The 20,192-nt window shown below is 44.0% G+C and overlaps 1 protein-coding gene across 2 annotated transcripts in view; it reads right to left on the bottom strand.

The window, feature by feature from the left end:
- Positions 1-20,192, bottom strand: part of RHBDF1 (rhomboid 5 homolog 1) — a 152,113-nt gene that overhangs the window by 41,567 nt on the left and 90,354 nt on the right. For both annotated transcript variants that reach the window (XM_068244624.1, XM_068244623.1), the window contains 4 exons: positions 12,886-13,099; positions 11,080-11,286; positions 7,008-7,130; positions 1,896-2,062 (listed from right to left, as the gene is read on the bottom strand). In XM_068244624.1, coding sequence (XP_068100725.1) covers positions 1,896-2,062; positions 7,008-7,130; positions 11,080-11,286; positions 12,886-13,099 — 711 coding nt within the window. The remainder of the gene's footprint in view (positions 1-1,895; positions 2,063-7,007; positions 7,131-11,079; positions 11,287-12,885; positions 13,100-20,192) is intronic.

Consider the following 20,192-nt stretch of genomic DNA (forward strand, 5'->3'; position numbering starts at 1 on the left):
AGAGAGTGGACTGTGTGGGGAAAAGGGCAAACGGGGGTGATGCTGCTGGCCTTGGGTTCTAATGCTCATTATATTAGGGGCCTATGGTCTAGTAATTAGTAATTTAAGAATACAAATGCTCCTCTACTGATTTCAAAGATCCAAATTAAAAGCCCATAACTACTGCTATCCACATTTCATCACACCTATTTTTTCCTTCACTTCTCACCTCACACATGAACAAAACATGAGATTGATGAACCAGAGAAAAACAAGCTGCACATGGGGGCAGAGAACGTGGGCGGCAGTGAGAAAGGCAAAAACTGGAATTTTCCTACTATGACGAATCGCCCGCATAGAGTCTATTTATGTCTTGATCTGGATAGAGGTAGATTTGGAGAAAGCCGATTAGATGCTATCATTTGTCTACCAGCACTTCAGCTTACACTTACGTCACCTTAAATAATGTTTGGTTTCTGTTTTTGTGTGACAGTTTGTCACAGTGATCACTACACAGACATGCATGCTTGGCTTTCTGTTGTGCAGCATGTACTGTTCTGAGGGGGAGGACACTGACAAAAAACATAATATTAAAAGTTTCTAAGCCCACCCACTCACTTTTGGCTTAACAAACAGGTCAAATACAACCACCCGCCAATAGGCCGACCTCCCTCAATGTGTGGCATAACATGCAGAGCACCCATTGGAAGCATACTGGGAGATCTCAGCTACCCGTCCTTGCTTCTACTCACGCATCTAATCAGCTACCTCGTGGCAGCCACTGAAGAGCCAGGCTCACTGCAGTCACATGACAGTGAAACTGGAGCTCTAACCGCGAGTTACCTGTAGCCACGAAAGCTTCAGTATCATTATCAAGTGACCGCAGTGAGCCTGGTGCTCCAGCAGCAAGTACAAAGCTGCTGGTCAAATTAATGGGCTGGAGTGAGCACAGATAGCTATGATCTGAATACTTCATTAGTTAGCGAACAGAGGCACCAGAGTAGAGTAAAACACGTTAAAAGCAGTTTAAGATGGGAGGTAGTGGTGGATTTACCTCCCGAAATAGACAGTCAAAAACAAATTTTAAAAAAATCTTTAATCGAACACTCCAAAAATGCTACCCGTTTTAAGGGCATTAACCAGCTTCATCAGGCAATCAATAGGAGTAACTGTCAGCAAATCTCAGTCAGCAAAAGTGTCTTTCGTAGGTGTTTTTGCTGGCTGAAATTAGCTGACAGTTAATTCTATTGATTGCCTGATGAAGCTGGGTAATGCCCTTAAAATGCATAGCATTTTTTGAGTGTTCGATTACAGAAATTAAAAAAAAAAATTTGACTGTTCAAATGTATTTCAGAAGGTATGTCCACTACTACCTTTTAAAGTGTTTTACTCTACTCTGAAGACCCCGTGTGGGGTTAAAATTGCACTGTGCTAACACACCATCTTCTGGGGCGCTCAGTGGCATAGCTGAGGAGCTGTGGGCCCCGATGCAAGTTTTACAATGGGGCCCCCCAAGCACTCTATAAATAACAATTGATACGGCGCACCAAAACCTTTCAATGGCAGCCCAAGTGTCAGAGGTGCAAGAAGGGGATGGGGAGCAGTTTGTTAATGATTACCACTATTCAAAGTATCTATAGAAGTGATTATTATGAGCACAGGACCACTAAAGAGCTAATACTGTAGTTGAGGGAGGGCCCTTCGGGCCCCGATGCGCTCGCAACCTCTGCAACCCCTATTACTACACCCCTGAGGGCTCTTGATTGTTCCTTTGTGTTTTGATGATCCGAAGTACACTTTCAGTGCGCGCTCTGCATAGGCATTACTGCAAAGTTTATATCACCTGAGGAAAAGTGGGGTTATGCTTGTTGAAATACAGTAATTATTCCATAAACAGTTAATGCACATATACTTACAGCATCAAATGACTTTTCTCTAGTTCACTTTTGTCCAAGGCACTTCCTGTGCGCTCCACTGCATCGTCTGAGTTTGCATTCTGGTCAGCCTCTTTGATGGCGGCTTCTGATGGAGATTCAAACACTTCATCTGGGTAACTTGACATTTCTTCGTGGAGCGCTCCTTCCTGATTAAAAAACAACAGAAAGGTATGTGCCTCTGTATCAATATTTAGTGTGACTTTATGATCTGAGAAAATCCAGTTGGACATACCACAATTAGATTATGAGGACCGCAGTGTTAAACCCCCCTCAAGACCAGGCCATTTTTTAACAAATAGGCCATTGCAGCTTTAAGGCCTCGTTGCAGGGCCGTCCAACTCAGCACACAATTGGTTCCCCCCTCCTTTTCTCCCCACCAACAGAGCTCTCTGTTTGGTGGGGTCTGATCGCTCCCCCAATGTTTATTTTTTTTTTTTAGTATATATTTTTTGTCTTTATTATTAAATAAAAATGCTTATTTTTTTATTTAAATTATTATTTCTATCCCTCTCCCTCCCTCTCCCCGTCAGCCTATCAGCGCGATCGGCTGTGATAGGCTTCAGCGGATTGCTATTGTGCCTCTGGAGGGGACAGCCGAGTGACACGGCTGTCCCCAGTAAAGCGCTGCCTTAGATCGCAGCGCTGTACTAAGTAAACAGACGGTCTAACAGTCTACTAGCGGCAATCGCCGCTGGGAGACTGATGGCGAAGCTCAGTCATCCATGCTTGAGATGTGCGCGCATCGGCGTGGGTGATCTCCTGCAAATCCCTGCCCCAGGACTTGACGCCGATTGGTGTTAGGCGGTCCTGGGGCTGCCGCCATGATCACACCCATGGGCGTTAGGCAGTCTTTAGGTATTATTAAAGTGTACCCGAGACGAGAAGCATCTCAGGTTCCATACTTACCTGGGGTTCCGTTCTTTTCCACTGCAAAACGAAAATACTTGCCGTATTTTGATGTGCATTTTTTGTGTGTTTTTTATGGATTTGTGTTTCCGTTTTTCTGATTGGCAAGTGTTGTCTTGATTTTTGAAAATAAATACTAGTAGTTAAATCAATACAAAAAGCAAAACATATTTCTATGCGTTTTTCATGCGTTTACATTAAAACGCATCATAATTGCACAGACATGCATTTGCGTTTTTCTAAATATCGGAACGTAGCAGTTGAAAAGGCCACCCAAGATTCTTATTTTTAAACAGGCTGCACGTAAGAATCAGCAAATGCATGCGTTTCTTGCAAAAGGCAGCTCGTCTCTCACTGTCTCCCCAAGTGGCTTTGTTCCCCGGCAACTCAACCCAAAAGCCTGGCCGAGTCGCACTTCATCGCACATGCACGGCCAAGCACGCTTCCACGTCCCACAGGCGCAGATTGCTCCCAGAGACGGGAGCGCGACGGGAGAGTTTAAGGCTTAAAGTGGATCTCCATCCAAAAATTAAAAACCCTTTAATGCTGCTTTAAAGAAAAGTTATATTTACCTGCGGAGTCTCATTCCACAAAGCTGTCCAGAAGCCACTGCATCACTCCACTTCCGGTGCCTGGCCCCGCCTCCCCTCTTTCCTCAGAGCAAAAACTCCAAGCTATATACTGCAATAACTTGGCGTTTTTCTTGTCTGCCAGTAATTAACCAGCCGGGCGGTATGGACGAGCTCAGCTCATCCATCACCGCCGGAGGCTGCCGCTCAGGCCCTGCTGGGCCGATTTCCATGAAATAAAAAGCAGCACATGCAGCCGGCACTTTGCCAGCCGCGTGTGCTACCTGATCGCCGCCGCAGCACGTCGATGCGCCGCATGCAGCGGCGAAAGAGGGTCCCCCCAGCCGCCCGAGCCCAGCGTAGTTGGAACAAACAGTTCCGGCCAGCGCTAAGGGCTGGATCGGAGGCGGCTGACGTCAGGACGTCGGCTGACGTCCATGACGTCACTCCGCTCGTCGCCATGGCGACGAGGTAAGCAAAACAAGGAAGGCTGCTCATTGCGGTCTTCCTTGTTAATTCTGATCGCCGGAGGCGATCAGAATGACGCGTCCGGAGCGCCCTCTAGTGGGCTTTCATGCAGCCAACTTTCAGTTGGCTGCATGGAATAGTTTTTTTTTTAATAAAAAAAAAACCCTCCCACCGCCGCCCTGGCGATCTTAATAGAACGCCAGGGTGGTTAAAGGACAACTATCAAAGTTAGCTAAAATTCTAAATACCACATATATTTCCAGTAATTACTAGCAAATAGCAATACAAGCGCTTTTTTTCAACTTTTAGTTTGTGTGAGTAAAAAATGACAGAGATATGTCCCTGTGGGCATTACTATGGAGAACTGTGCCCAGCACATCCACCATACAGAGACAGTCCTCGCTAGCAGTAAAACTGTGAGTAAAATGAGTTCAGAGTGATAGAAAGGAGAAATATAACTTGTAATATGTGTAAATAATCATGAGCTGAAGCTCTGTCTGTGTGCCTGTCTTTGTGTGTCCCTCTCTACCATGCAGTGTAAAGTAAACAGTTTACAGCCAGGCAGAAGTGTAACCTAGCTACATATTACACCTCTGCCTCCCCTGCCCCCCAATGCCGACACAATGGTTACATTCTGCTGGTAAATTATCTACAATCTCCGCGCAAAGAGCTGAAAAGTCCCGAGAGCTGCCCAGAAGTTAAAAGTCCTTCAGATTGACTTCATAATAATATTTGTCCAAAACTTCAGCGCTACAAGGTCTCTTAATTCAGGAATCCGCCACCAACACCCCTCACAGTGCAGGCTTACCAGCTTCCTGTAAGACCCAGATTATAAGGTCTAAGCGTATATGTGGTCAGCAACCCCACCGATCTGTGATTTCCACGTTCTGCGATCCCAAAATATTCCTCCTCTGAAGATGTTCTCCGCATATGAGGGTATAATATCAAAGAGTAGAAAAATCTAAGTGCTCTCCGTTTTCATTTAAGACAAGCACTTTATTTCATAAAATTGTAAACAGATACTCACATAAGGGCCCTTATTACAGGGACCCTCAGTAGACAAAGCGTTTAAAACAAATAGTTTTGCAGGGTGCCAGTCTCCCCTCTGCCATCCGTTCCGCCCGACCTAGGTTTCGCTCACGCGTCCTCAGGGGCTTCTTGAAGAAACCTAGGTCGGGCGGAACGGATGGCAGAGGGGAGACTGGCACCCTGCAAAACTATTTGTTTTAAACGCTTTGTCTACTGAGGGTCCCTGTAATAAGGGCCCTTATGTGAGTATCTGTTTACAATTTTATGAAATAAAGTGCTTGTCTTAAATGAAAACGGAGAGCACTTAGATTTTTCTACTCTTTGATATTATACCCTCATATGCGGAGAACATCTTCAGAGGAGGAATATTTTGGGATCGCAGAACGTGGAAATCACAGATCGGTGGGGTTGCTGACCACATATACGCTTAGACCTTATAATCTGGGTCTTACAGGAAGCTGGTAAGCCTGCACTGTGAGGGGTGTTGGTGGCGGATTCCTGAATTAAGAGACCTTGTAGCGCTGAAGTTTTGGACAAACATTCTGCTGGTAAACAAAGCTTTTTTTCACACAGGCTGTGCTGAGAAACCTTTGCAAAGCTTTCTAGTGTTGCTGGATAAAAGCTCTGTAGGTATGTGGGGTTTACAGAAAAGCTGTTTCTTTGATAGTTGTTCTTTAAGATGATTAAATACAGGCTCATTGTGGTTCAAACAACATTAATGAATTACACTGTGAGTGTCAATAATTTCTTTATCTATCTTCTTATGTTTAACTTCTAACTTTACAATGTATTGACTTAATTTTTTCCCCTACCACTATAATTCGGTGAAGTTCCTCTTTAAATGCCGTTTCTTCCCCATTCTGATGCGCTGTATGAACTTTACCAAGTGTAAATGCCTAAATACATTGAGTTGCTGCTACTGTATGTGATTTCCTGATTCCCTATTTAAATATTGTTTAGTCATGTCTGTTGAACCTGTAGGTATTATCTTTTAATGAACAGCTGACTGGGAACCAGTTAATGCAATTGCAAATTTCCATTACAAATGTACTGGTTGGGGCAGATGAGATCGCACAAAAATGCAGCATGCAGTGCCTCTCCCAATCACAACACATCACATAAGTGGAAAGAGTTAGGCCTCTCTTGCACACTGCATGTGATTCTGTTTTTTTATACGGTCCGATTTTTTTAATTCCGTTTAAAAAAAATACTGCATGCTGCTGCGGTTTTTAATCTGAATAAAAAATCAGATCGTATAAAAAAGCGGAATTGCATGTCGTGTGCAAGAGGCCTAACAACACGGTTTTTCTATGAGAAAGTCATTGTTATGGCAATTCTCTGATCGCACGTAATCTGAAAAGCACATTGGATTGCATGAAGAGGAAAGTGAGCCTTATCTGTTGCACACTGTTATGACTTACTGATGTGACTAATTTCATACAGTTCTACCACAGTATTTTGGCTAATGGACATCATTACTATAACTTCTAATGCAGCAAGACAAATGAACTACGTACATTTAGGGCTTGATTCACAAAGCGGTGCTAACTGTTAGCACGCCTGTGAAAACCCCCTTAGCATGTCTAAACGAGCTTTTCGCGCGCAAAACTTTATGCACGTAAAACTTTACGCGTGCACTGCACAGAGCGCAGGGCGCGCCGCGCGAAGTGCCCTTTAAAGCCTATTGGACTTAGCGCGCACATAAGACTTTGCGCACGCAAAACTTTGCGCACGACCTGATTGAGAAATCCGGTGCTAACCTACTTAGCACCCTGGTTAGCACGTCTAAAGACTTTAGACGTGCTAAGTAGGTTAGCACCGCTTTGTGAATCAAGCCCATAGGGCTAGTTCACAGTGGTCAGATGCGTTGCAGGATAATTCTGCATGTCAACTCACTGCCCATACATGTTCACAGTACTGCATTGTAACTGAAAACTTTATGTTAACTTGCTGCAGGCAGGCGTTGTACTGTATATTAGTCTATGTCCAGTCTCCATTGCAGTCACACTCATTATAACACGTGCATTATGCAACTGCCCACTGTGAATCCAGCCTTAGGAATTTTATTATTAACCGAAGAATACAGGTCCTGATACAGCTTACATATTGTAATTCTTACCCTTGCAAAAAAGGATGTGTCCAATTCATCAGGAAAATCCATGGTGTCTTCCTCTACAAAGCTGACTGGAGTGAAGCTCCGCCTTTGTATCCTTCGTAATGTACCGTCTTTTACTGAACGTCCCTTCAATTAAAGTTAAAGTCAGTGGCTTGTTGAATTTCACTACCAGGAGTAATTATCAATCATCAATCTGCTTTAATATAACGTGGCGCACTTCTGTATAGTGACACAGATCTCTAAAATAAGTACTCCACATAAACACAGCAACTGGTTTTGCAGCTGTTCATTAGGGCCTGAGCCCACTAACGCAGTTGTGTCCGCTTTTCAGCAACACATCAATGTTACAGATGCTGAAAAGCGGATACAACTGTGTACAACTGCATTAGTGGGCTCAGGCCCTTAGGAGGCAGAGCTGTCTTCAACCAGTTACCAGAACTTTTTTCCCAACAGTTAAATATCACTAGTATTTCAGGTAAAGTTCGGTAAGGCTAAGGGCTCTTTCACACCAGAGCTGATTTCTGCCGTTTTAACGCAAACACAATAGTTTGCGTTTTCCAAGGTAAAATGAAAGTCCATAGACTTTAATTTTATCTTTCACATCTAACCCAGCATTTAGGTGTGTTGCGGTTCAACCCACCCGGGAGCTTTTAATCGTCCAGCGCGGGCATTTTCCCATCGGGTGAATTAGACCTACCCCTGCTAATTAGCGTCGTACCGCAACGCAACACCCCGACGTCCATGCCGCAGATCACAACTCTTGCAGGAAATCGGCTCCTGCAAGTGTTCTGTGATGTGAAAGAGCCCTCAGGCCCCATTAAAGGTGGCCACTAACGGTCCAATCTCTAGCAAAAAATCGTTCGAGCGATCAGAAATTCTGATCGGATTGGTTGTAAATAATCTCCATTGGTGGAAACAATCGATTATGAACGAGTGAAAAATATGTCGCCCGAATGAATTTTCGTCGAACGAAAATTTGGATTTTCTTGGTGGTCGTGATAGATAGGAAGCAATAATTGGTTAGTTGATGGTGTAGTGAACGATTTTTCGTCCGATCAGAATTTCTGATCGCTCGAACGATTTTTCGCTAGAAATTGGACCGTTAGTGGCCAGCTTTACACTTACTCAGTTGCTCTCAGTTATAACTGAAAGGACAACTGATTTTCAAAGTAATGCCTATGTTTCCCAATGGCTCAGTTTACACTATACGCGTTTTAAATGAAAGATTTTTCATAATGCACTGCAGTGTCCATGTTTCCCTATGGCTTCTTTCACACTATACGTTGAAAAACTAAAGCTTTTTTCACAATGCACTGCTATGGAGAGAAAAACGCATTAAAATGCAACGCTTTAAGTGTAAAATCGCCCTTAGGCTCCTTTCACACTTACACCATTGCATCACATTTAAAAAAAATCGGTGCATACTGGCGCAGGAGCAACTATAGCCCTATGGGGCTATCACATTGAGATACTCTTGCGATACAGCATAATGCGCTGGCAGTGGGGCTTACTTTCATGATCGCGCCACACAAGTGCGATGCCACTTTTTGTAACAGTTGCAAATCTAAGAACAATTGCAATGCAACAGAAAGCAAGGAGCGTGAAAGGAACCATAAGGTTTGGTATGCAGAAAGGAGAGGTGACATTTTTAGAAATTAGCATTTTTAGAACGAGCTAAGTGTTAGCTCGTTAGTGTTAGAGTTAAGGGTAATATCAGATTAGGTTAGGGTTACTGATAGATTGAGATATATTTAAAGTTAAAGAGAGTCTGAAGCGAGAATAAATCTCGCTTCAGACCTCATAGATAGCAGGGGCATATGTGCCCCTGCTAAAACGCCACTATCCCGCGGCTTAACGGGGGTCCCTTCACCCCCAAATCCCCCTTTGTGCAGCGGGGGAGCGCTTCCACATTGGGGCAGGGCTAACCGCCGCAGCCCTGCCCCACGCGCGTCTGTCAGCGCGTATCTCTGCCTCTCCCCGCCCCTCTCAGTCTTCCTTCACTGAGAGGGGCGGGGGAGAGGCGGCGATGCGCCGCTGATAGACGCGCTGTGAGGCAGGGCTGCAGCCGTTAGCCCTGCCTCCAGCAGCAGCAAAATCTACGACCAATTTGGTCATTGATTTTGTGGAGGGGGTTTGGGGGTGAACGCCACGGGATAGCGGCGTTTTAGCAGGGGCTAACGATGAGCTCTGAAGCGAGAATTATTCTCGCTTCATTGTCTCTTTAAGTAACATTTCAAGGGTGAAGATTAAAGGTGGCCACACACGATACAATAAAATGATCTGATTTTACAGCAATTCGATAAAAACGATCGTATCTCCTGAAAAAATCGAAAGCTTTTTTTTTCATTTGACTGAAAAATCAGATCGGATTTCCTGTTTTTTTCGATTTATATCGATCCAGAATGCCAGATATTTCTCTTCAATTTTTTTAAAGATTGTATGGTGTGTGTTAAATTGTCAGTTTATTAATATACACACCCTAGCAATTTTCCAATCAGTTTTATCATAATTGGGGAAAAATTGAACTTATGTGTGTGGTACATTGTAACATTTCAAAAATATGACCAATCAGTCAGAAAAATTAATTGCAATTCTTAAATTGAACAGATATTTAAAAAATTGTATGGTGTGTGGCCACCATAATGCTGGATGCCCACATGCAATTACAAAATCATTCTCAAAACGCTGAGAGCAACTTAAAAATTAACAATTCTAGAGCAATTTATAGGAAAGCATTTTTGGGCTCTCACTGTCCTCTATTAAATCGCTCTGATGATCACGCAGGACACGCATTTGCGATTTTGGCAAATCGCTCTGTAGGCTTTACTACATTGACTTTAATGACTTTGGACTTTTGGATTCCAATGTGCAGCTAAAAGTGCTGTAGTGGGCTAAAGCACTTTAGGCTTTGGTGAAACGGCAGGCTAGGATAAGGCATTGAGAAGTGAAGGGAAGCATTCAGTTGAATTTCAAGCTAATGGGGAGGGCGAAGAGTGATGGTCAGTAAAGTTAGGCAGAGGAGAGGAGGAAGGTTTGGGCTAGGCTATGATGAGAGGCTCAGGTGCAAGAGAGGATGCAGGAAATCAGTACATTAGATCAAGCTATTGGGGAGGGGGAAGAGTGATGGTCAGGAATTGGGCTTTTACAGTGTAACAGACGGGCATAAAATAAAAAATCAATTCTTTATGTTTATCTGGTAAGTAATAAAGATGCTAAGCAGGCAATCCAAAAGTTAAAATCACTTTTACTTTTCTTGTTGATAAATGATCATTCCCCAGTTTACCTGACTGTTATTTGGTACACACAAAATTTGGTACACAAAAAGGAAGTTGCAGGGCATGCTGGGTTGTCCTTTTTTGCTTCTGTACTTCCCCTCAGACTTAACTAATAGAGCCTGATTGGCTGCAGCCTCCCTCCTGTTTTCCCCTCCCACACCTCTGTTCCTCTCTGATTGGCCAATATTTCTCATGCTGAGACAAAGACCTTTCTATAGGAAAGGGCGGGAAAATCATTTAGAGGAGAGTAAGGAAATGACATCAGGATTGGCTTCAAAATAGCCACACTTAAAATGGGAAATGCTAAGAAGGATTTTTTCTTTTTTAACTGTAGAAAATCACTAAAATCAAAATGTGAACAGTGCAATACATATGTTATGTAAGTAGAGCAAGTATTTATCTACTTATATATGTGTTTTTTTTCTGAGATAGTATGGCTGACAGCTCCTCTTTAAGGTTAGGCAGAGAAGAAGAAGAAGGTTTGGGCTAGGCTATGATGAGAGGCTCAGGTGCAGGAGGATGAAGGAGATTAGCACATTAGGATTACTCTGCACTCAAATTCATCAGCATCCTACAGGGAATTCTCTAACCCCCTCCAGCTGTGCCACACAAACCGTAATGTTCTGGCCAAGCTTCCAATATACTCTCCTTAAATGTCTTTGTTTTCTTTGACAAAATGATCATGTGCAATATTATAGCACTGTCCTGTTAGAGCTTCTGAACCCACCACAGTAATGATCTACAACACAGATGGAGTCCTCATAAGGCATGGAAATCTCATAAGGCATGTTGGAGCTAACCTTCACAAGTGCTGCAGCAGCTCTGAAGCTCATTTTGGCTACGGACTCCTTTTTCCGCCTCCTGGGAAATCGATTGAATCCAGATCTGGAACTGGTAAATGAGCAGAGAGAAGTTGCCCCTGGAGTCATGGGTGTGTGTGGCATACTGTAACCATCTGTTTCTTCTACCATTCGGAAAGCACGTCCGCGAGCCAGTGGATCTATGATCTGTGCAGAATCACATAAATATCGTGTTAAAAAACATTTTGCAATAGAAACTGTGCATAGAGCTCTCTACATGCACCAGGTATGAAGATTTGTTTGGCTGGTTACATCTAAGAAGTACAGTATATTGAAGAGTCAATACTAAATTTAATAATAAGTGTACATTATACTCAGAATTGTTCTTCTCAATCTTTTACAGTGCCAGTAATAATCCAAATAAGAAACTAATGTTGATATCAGGGGTGTAGCTAGAAATTGTTGAGCCCCATAGCAAAATTTTGATTGGTCCTTCCCTCCCAAAAAATTATAAGTTACCTTTGTGCCCCAGGAAGCCCCTAGTTTAGGAAACTAGAGATAACACCCTCCCCCCCCCCAAACAGTATTACATAGTCCTCAGCACAGGTGGCCACGGTATAAATAAAGGTACCCCCAGTATGGGTATCCAGATTAGCTTCCTAATATAGGTAGCCATATTAGCCCCCCATCATAGGTAGCCAGATTACCCCGCCTTATAGGTAGCCAGATTAGTCCCACAGTATAAGTAGCCAGATTACCGCCCCTCCCCCCCTCCCGTATAGGTAGCCAGATTAGCTCCCGGATATAGGTAGACAAATAACCCTCCCAGTATAAATAACTAGAAACTCAAGAAGGGTGAACCTGCTCATGAAGGGGTTTTGTGTATATGTTACAGACAGATCCTGAAGTGTCCCACTTCGGGATCTGGCCAGCCATTGCACGAAGTGGCCAGGTAACTGTGGCCAATGCGAGAAGTGGTGGCCTGTGGCCTCCTCTCACATCTGTCTGCAGGAAGGAAATATCCAGGGTGGCCTGTGCCTGCACTATCTCCATCCCTGCTATGTTCGCGGACATGTGGTGTCTCCAGCTTTTGCTGCAGTCTGTGTTAGGGCAGTGAATTACAGCAACAAAGACTGCAATAAAAGCCCACGGAGAGACCATAGACACACACAACAGGGAGGAAGAGAGCATGGGTGCACCTGTCCATTTCCTCCCGGCTGACAGAGGTGAGGAGAGGATGCAAGAGGCAGGGAAGGAGCCGGAGCCAGTTAATGCAGATACTGCCACCCGTTTAAGCTTACACCGTTTTTGCCTTTCTTTGGGATTTGGCAAGCTAGCTCGTCATTTCCAGCTCTGGCCAGCCAAATTATGAAAATGTCAGCCGAAAGCAATTTGTTTTGTATGTTGGCCGCAGTAGCCCAGCCAATTCATATATTGGCTGGCCAGAACCCGAACAGGCCAGACTTTAGGTTCTGCCCATAATATTTCTGTTTGTATGTGGTGAGCTATGACTAAAGACTACATCTCTGAAACTTGTCAACTTCTGTACCTGTGTTTTTGAATGTGCCAATAAAAGTATCTGGATTTTACCTTTCTATGGTGTGCTGCAGACTCTTCTACATATATGTACGAAACTACACCTATTGATTAATTTTCCTTTAAGTTAAGGTAAATAAGTATACAACAATATAATTAAATGTTGTCAATACACATTTCTACTGACATGAGCTAAGAAAACTAATAATACTGCCTAAGAGTAGAAATAAACTATAATACTAGGACAGAAAAGATGGTGTTGGTTTTTACCTTCTGCATGTTGAACTGAGCAGATCCCACATAAAGAGGTGGTGGAGTTTCTGTACTTGTTAGGGATATGTTGTCTTGGCTTGGGAGGTCCATTTCTCGAATGACTTGAGGTTTTAATTTTCCATATCTCTGGCTGCAGTGTCTAAGGCTCTTTCTTTGCCATTTCTGTGTGGAGTCAGTTTCTTTACTCACTCCAAACCAGTCTGCAGTGCCCCTAGCAACATCAAAATACAGAATTATATTAATGATAAAAAGATTAATATGAACTGGCTGAACGATGAATTCATTTTCAACTTGAAGCTACTTCCTTAAACCTTGCACTGTAGATACTGATAAAAGTATTAGTAGTTGATCTAATGCAACAAAATTACCGATAACTCGGTGTAGACATAGGAGAAGGCGAGACCTCTGGATATGAAAAGATATCATCTCACTACCACTGTAAGAGGAGAAGAGAGACCTGCTGCTATGCATTTGTTCTTGGTGGAATGAAATAGTAAAAATCAAACTTGACCAACTGCTTATTCTCTGAACTAGGTCATGAGGTCAGACCTGCACATTCCTCTGTCTTCTTATTTTACAGGTTCTTGTGTTAATTAAAGTGTATGTGCACATGTCCTGATTTTAGGAATCTTGCTTAACTGAGTACAGATCTGGTAGTTTCTGCCATTTGGGGTTGCTGATCGAATGTTTGACTCTGCCTCACTTCTCTACTTTGTCCTTCATTTCATTCTTTTTCCTCACCCATTTATTTATGGCAAGGGAGAGAGACGGGTGTTTTAGCACTCTTGCATGTACTAATAAGATAAAAATGATGCCAGACTGAAAGTTGCATTTTCCTCCGCAGCACTGGACACAGTCCTTTCGGACTGTTTTTTATGATTGGTACTTCTTCTGTTAGTTGTAATTTGCTATTGTCAGGGCACATGACTCTATATTGCAGGGGTCTCAAGCTCAATTTACCTGGGGGGCCGCAGGAGGCAAAGTCAGGATGAGGCTGGGCCGCATAAGGAATTTCACAATCGCGGCGCATCGCGGCCTCTGCCCGCCCCTCTCACTCTTCCTTCAGAGAGGGGCGGGGAGAGGCGGCGATCCGTGCGGCGATTGACGTCAGGAGGGGCAGAGCTGAAGCTGAAAGCTCTGCCCCTTCCAGGAAATGCCGGCGGATTGCCCCCTGGGCGCTTTGGGGACTCTGCAGCCCTCGTTTAGCGGCGGGGATGCGGCAGATTACTTGGGAGCACTGAAGCGAACTATAAGGAAGCTTTTGCCAGCGAAGGCCACAAAATATTGTATCGAGGGCCGCAAATGGCCCGCGGGCCGCGAGTTTGAGACCCCTGCTATATTGCATAGTCTGTGCTATTGCCTGTTTAATGGTTACATATGTCATTGCTCTGATATGCTTATCTATATTTTGAACAGTCTGTAAACATCAATAAAAATTATTTAGCAAAAAAAATAAAAATAAAATGAAAAGTGGGTATATTCTCTAAAGTGCGGTAAGTATAATAACAAGTATAAAGTCTTAAAGCACGATGAGTAGAGCATAATGTAATACAGTACATGCAATGTATTATGCTCTACTCATTGTGCGCAAAACTTTAAGGATGTAATTCTGCTTAACGCAGCTTAGTGAGTATACCCCATGGTACTTAGGGAAACATAGGGGCTGCCATTGCTAATATCATGCAAGGAATGCTGTTTTTATACTTAAAGTGAACCTCTAGACTAAAAATTGACTCAGCAGCACTGGAAAGGCCTGGTGTTTCTTTAACAGTTTCACAGCATCAGAACTTTTTTTCTCTTATACAAGCCTCATTTTTAGCTGCACAGAAGAAAACTGCCCGGGCATTTTTCCCCTAATGCTGTGCAAAGCATGATGGGATTTCTGATGTTGTTGTTCTCGTTCTGCTGTTTTGGTGCAATTTTTTTTTGTTTTACATTTTGAATTTGACATTTGAAGCCTAACGTGTGCAGCTGGGAGGGGTGATCAGGACACAGGACAGTTGGAACTGTGTCTCATGCTTCCTGTCACCTCCTTTCAACCAAAAAGATGGCTGCCCCATGACAAAGATGGCAGCCCCCATGAATCACAAACATTTACCTGTTCTTTTAAAACGGGGTGGGTAAGAGATTATATTACCTATCTATTCTAATTAACATAACTAATGTAACTTAATGACAGTATGTTTGTTTAGGTTGAAGTTCTCCTTTAACGTGCTGATCCTCTAGGTTCAGATCTTTCTGTCACTGCCCCAGAATGACAACTAAAATGTGGTCCTTAACCCTTTCTTGCCACGCTGGGACAACTCCAACATTTTTACAGACCACAGCAATGTGAAGGTATCCCGCCAGGATCCAACATTATCACCAATATCACTATTCCCCTCTATTTTCATTTATGTACTTTCAATACATGGTAAAATTAATTATGTCCGTGTAAAAGCTCAACTAAATCCTGAAAGATTTGCTGCCCAGTTCTTGACTCCAGTACCAACACTCTGCAGGCCTACAGGAAAAAAATAGACCATTTAGGGCTCGTTTCCACTGTTGCGGTGCGGAATCGCCTGGATTCCACCACGGACGAAATCGCATGCGGATGCGTTTCCGCATGCTGTTTTCCCCGCGATTCCGCATGCGATTTTGCATGGCTAAGAAGCAGGCGAATTTAACCATGTCACTGCCTGTGTAAATTGTCATAGCAGTACATGCGAAATCAAGGGGAAAACCGCATGACAAAGCCGCATGCGATTTCCCTATTAAAAGCATTGCGGGCGATTCGCCGCATTCCAGCCGCACGTGAAATCTGACGGCTCTGCCATGCAGATTTCCCCTGCACACCAAAATGCACCCGCACGACGCACAAGTGGAAACAATCCCATCCACTTGTATTGCCTATGCGAATCCGCATGCGGTGCCTGCATGCGGATTCGCTATAGTGGAAACGAGCCCTTAGCAGATAAGACAGTGATCAACCACTAAGCAGCTAACCTTGGAATGGAACTTGCTTCCAGGTTTTTGTAGGGTTTTAACGACGTCCATATAAAGAAGGCGAATGGAAAAAAAAGGGTGTCGCAAATAGTGCCAGTAAAATATCGGTAAAATTACTGATATTCTACTACTTAATTCTGATAGTAAAATATGGGTAATCTTTACTGATATTTTACTATGACCTAGCACTAACTTCCCTCTCAATTCCTAAGCGCAGGCCATCTTGTTGCAGGGTGAAGCCGAAAAATGGACCACCTGCTCCTGCAAAAACTCTGGGCTAGCGCTGATTACCATTCCCCCTGTGAGTTGTAGCAACTCGGGGACAGGTAAAGGGCAGTGGCTATCGCTGGGCCAAATTACTTTTTATTTTTTCTACAGATTTGAGCAGTGCAGCACTGCGCCAAAATCAGTTGGTTTGCTAAACCCCCCCTGGTGGTGCCTAGCACTAAGGACCCCACCTGTGATTAGCAGTTATTAGGTCGCCCGCTGTTTGTAGCTGCAATTTGCATAGTGGGTGGCCTGGTGCCAGATATTTTATTGGGTGCCTCTGACACCCACATTTCTGCTAATAGCCTTCGATTGCAGCTATTAATATTTGCCAGGATGCCTCCACAACTGCATGTACACCACAACTGCCACACTAAGCCATCACCCACATTAAGGTGCCGCCCACAACTACGCCACACACAGTAAGCTGCCCCTCACATTAAGACAGTGCCAACACTAAGGCCTCGTTCACATCATTTAGCGCAGATGGCTGTGCGATCGGAACGCAACGCGTCCAATCGCACGCCATCTGCGCTCCTATGCGCCGCGCTGCAGATCCCATTCATTACAATGAATGGGATCTGCGCTGCGATTCACAAAAATGCGTGCAGTACACGATAGCGCAATCGCGCTGCCACGCAGCGCATATGATGGGAACGGTAAAAGGGCTGTCTATACCCTTCTACCGTTCTTGCGTGTCGCACACTATACGCGTTGCCAAAATGCGCACGGCAGCGCGTATAGTCTGAACGAGGCCTAAGCCACCAGCCACACTAAGCCGATGCCTACATGTGCTTCCGTGTCCGTTTGCATATTTTCAACCTTCAGTTAGTATATACAGGATGAGTTAGAAATAATATTGTCTGGAGTCCATGTAATATAAAAGATGACAGTTGCCCGGTTTCCATGCTGATCTCTCTGCTTTCAGGTCCATACATACTTAAAACTTATTCTACCACTCCTAGCCACAACATCTCTTTCCCGCCAACACCACTGTGCTTTGGTTGTGAACTCTGCCTCTAAAGAAAGTTCCTTAGTCAGCAAAATCTACTGTTTTGTGGCGTACAGAGGTAACACCTTTTATATAAAAAAGCTGGGTGGGGTAATTGTAGACTAATGATGGGATTATAATTTCACTTTAAGGGCTAACAAGTTTAAAATGGCACAGCATAAACATAAATTGTAAAGTTAAGTAAACTTTCTCCCATCCACAGACTGTGTGGACTGACTAGTTCTCAGCAACAACAGTAAAATCAAACCAAAAGATATGCCCATTATATGTTTTCTTAAAGGACACCTGATATGGGGGCTTCCATATTTATTTCCTTTTTAGCAATACCATTTACCTGGCTGTCCTGCTGATCCTCTGCCTCTAATACTTTTAGCCTTAGAGCCCGAACAAGAAGCATGTGGCAGATCAGGTGTTTCTGGCATTTTTGTCAAATCTGACAAAATTAGCTGCATGCTTATTTTAGGTGTGGGATTCAGACACTACTTCCGCCAAATAGACCATCAGAGCTGCCAGGCAACTGATATTGTTTAGAAGGAAATAAATATGTCAGCCTCCATATTCCTCATACTTCAGGATCTCTTTAAAGTGGTGGCCACGGAAAGGTACCTATAAAAGAGCCTGATCTGTCATTTCTGTCTTCAGGAAGATCATGGTTTCTGTATCCAATCGTCATTGTCCTTTTCTTATGGTATCCTTGAGGCAGGAAACGCCAGGAGTGATGTCATAATTTGGAGTAGTTTTTCTAGAGCCACATTCACTGCTCTCTTTTGCCCTATAGTCTGTGCCCAGAAAGGCTGTCTAGGAAAGACATTTGTGCTACATGCTGTATGTCTGTCCCTCCTCACAAAATGTAGCACAGAGGAACCTCATTAGGACTTCACCAGACAGGAATCTCCATGAGTCAGCTCCTCAAGGCATACACCGATTCCAAACACGTGATAAATCACAAGTAGAAATCTTGCAGTTAGCGAATGAAGGCCTCTATTAGGCCTCTATTCCAGAGGCGTCTGAACTGCTAGCTTGTCGCTAGTTCAGCATCCAGACTGCAAGCGCCATTAGGCTGCAATCACATGCCAAATAGCAGCATTTGATAACAACAAGCATGGAACGTTTGACACGTGGTGGCATTACCTGAGGGTGACAACTACTGTGCTCAGGTGCAACTCCATGTGGGGGAAGGGAGGAGTACCTGTCCACTGCCTGTACTGAGAGCTAGCATGCGCCTGCCTGGTGAATGGGAGCAGCTGACAGGTGGTGACTTCACCGCCTTCAGCTGCCTGTGGAAAAGAGGCCTACAGAGAGAAATTATAGTCTGGAATACCACACATTAGAAACTTGTTTCCATACTGTTTATTGTCCACACAGTTTTGATTTTCACACAAGTTACATTTTTGTGGGCAAAAAACAATTCTCTCAGCGCACACAACAGCATTGTTAGGAGCTGTCATTACATGGAAATGTAATGGGGGGGTATAAAACAAAATCTGAGTTCTTCTGCGGTTATGCAGAGCTGCTTCTTCTGCGGTTATGCAGAGCTGTTTCTTCTGCGGTTATGCAGAGCTGCTTCTTCTGCGGTTATGCAGAGCTGCTTCTTCTGCGGTTATGCAGAGCTGCTTCTTCTGCGGTTATGCAGAGCTGCTTCTTCTGCAGTTATGCAGAGCTGTTTCTTCTGCGGTTATGCAGAGCTGCTTCTTCTGCGGGTATGCAGAGCTGGTCCTTCTGCAGTTATGCAGAGCTGCTTCTTCTGCGGTTATGCAGAGCTGGGTCTTCTGCGGTTATGCAGAGCTGCTTCTTCTGCGGTTATGCAGAGCTGCTTCTTCTGCGGTTATGCAGAGCTGCTTCTTCTGCGGTTATGCAGAGCTGTTTAGGTGCTGTATTTGAGAAACAAATTCTGCGGTTGATACGACTTGCACAATAAATATTGGCCTAGCCGTACCATCATCCTAGCCATAGCAGATGATAAACTGACCACTTTTACTAGTAAAAGCAATAGCTTATCAGTTCCTTACAATAGAATTCATGCTGACAGGCTATAGTTTCTCCTTTCCCATAACTGTTCAGTGACAACTTCATTATACATAGTCAGATAGGAGGGTACAGAGAAGGAGACGCTGTTTTGGAAGTCCTTGTGTTTCCCAAATACCTACTCCGATCAGTCAAGCCAAGTGAGAGCCCAACAATAGGTATAGACTTCATCCCAGCACTCATTGCTTTGGGGCCCAGAAATCGCATCATGGTTTGTTGATATAACAGATTAAGCAATATTTATTCATAAAACAAAGCTATATACAGCAAAGTCCCTGGTAACCGGCACCGACAGGAATCGCCTGATGCCGGATGCATGTGCTTGCCGTTTGCTTGAGCAACCAGCCTAAAAAGCACAAACATCCCCCTCCTCCCCACCCCACACAGCAATAAATACTTACCAAGCCTCTACCAACGTCTTCTAACCTTCCTGTAGCTCCTGGCAGCTTTTCGACGTCCTCCCTGCACGGCTCTCACTGTGTCTCCTGCTGTAAAACCTCTGGGAGCTACAGGAAGATTAGAAGATGTTGCTGGAAGCTCGGTCTTTTCGGAAGTATTTTCATCCCTGCAAAAGCCCCTTTATCCCTTCAGGCATGATGGTTATTTGAGACTTTCGGTTGCCTGAGTTCCAGATAACTGGGACTCTGCTGTACTTGCACAAGGCAGGAAGACCTAGGAGTCCAAACAGAAAAGAGGAGAAGAAGGAGAGAAAAGGCAAGAGAGGGAAAAGATACAATCACGTCCCGACATCCACAGTCTATGAAAATATGTACCACCCATACATCTCACAAGGCAGTATTATGAACGGACCTTCATAAGGCCACAAGATTGCATCGTATGCCTTTCTCCACTGGGGCAAGATCACAGAGCTCAGTTGTTTCGGTCTCCTTTGCCTGCCATTCCAGCATGGATGGTATGATTGTTGTACCCCACATTTCTGAGATTCATTTCCTCACAATCAAGGTGGCGGTATAGACCATTTTTCTGAACCTGTCATCTAGTCTGAGTGGAACAA

Source organism: Hyperolius riggenbachi, chromosome 7 (genome assembly GCF_040937935.1).
Source record: "Hyperolius riggenbachi isolate aHypRig1 chromosome 7, aHypRig1.pri, whole genome shotgun sequence".
NCBI lineage: Eukaryota > Metazoa > Chordata > Amphibia > Anura > Hyperoliidae > Hyperolius > Hyperolius riggenbachi.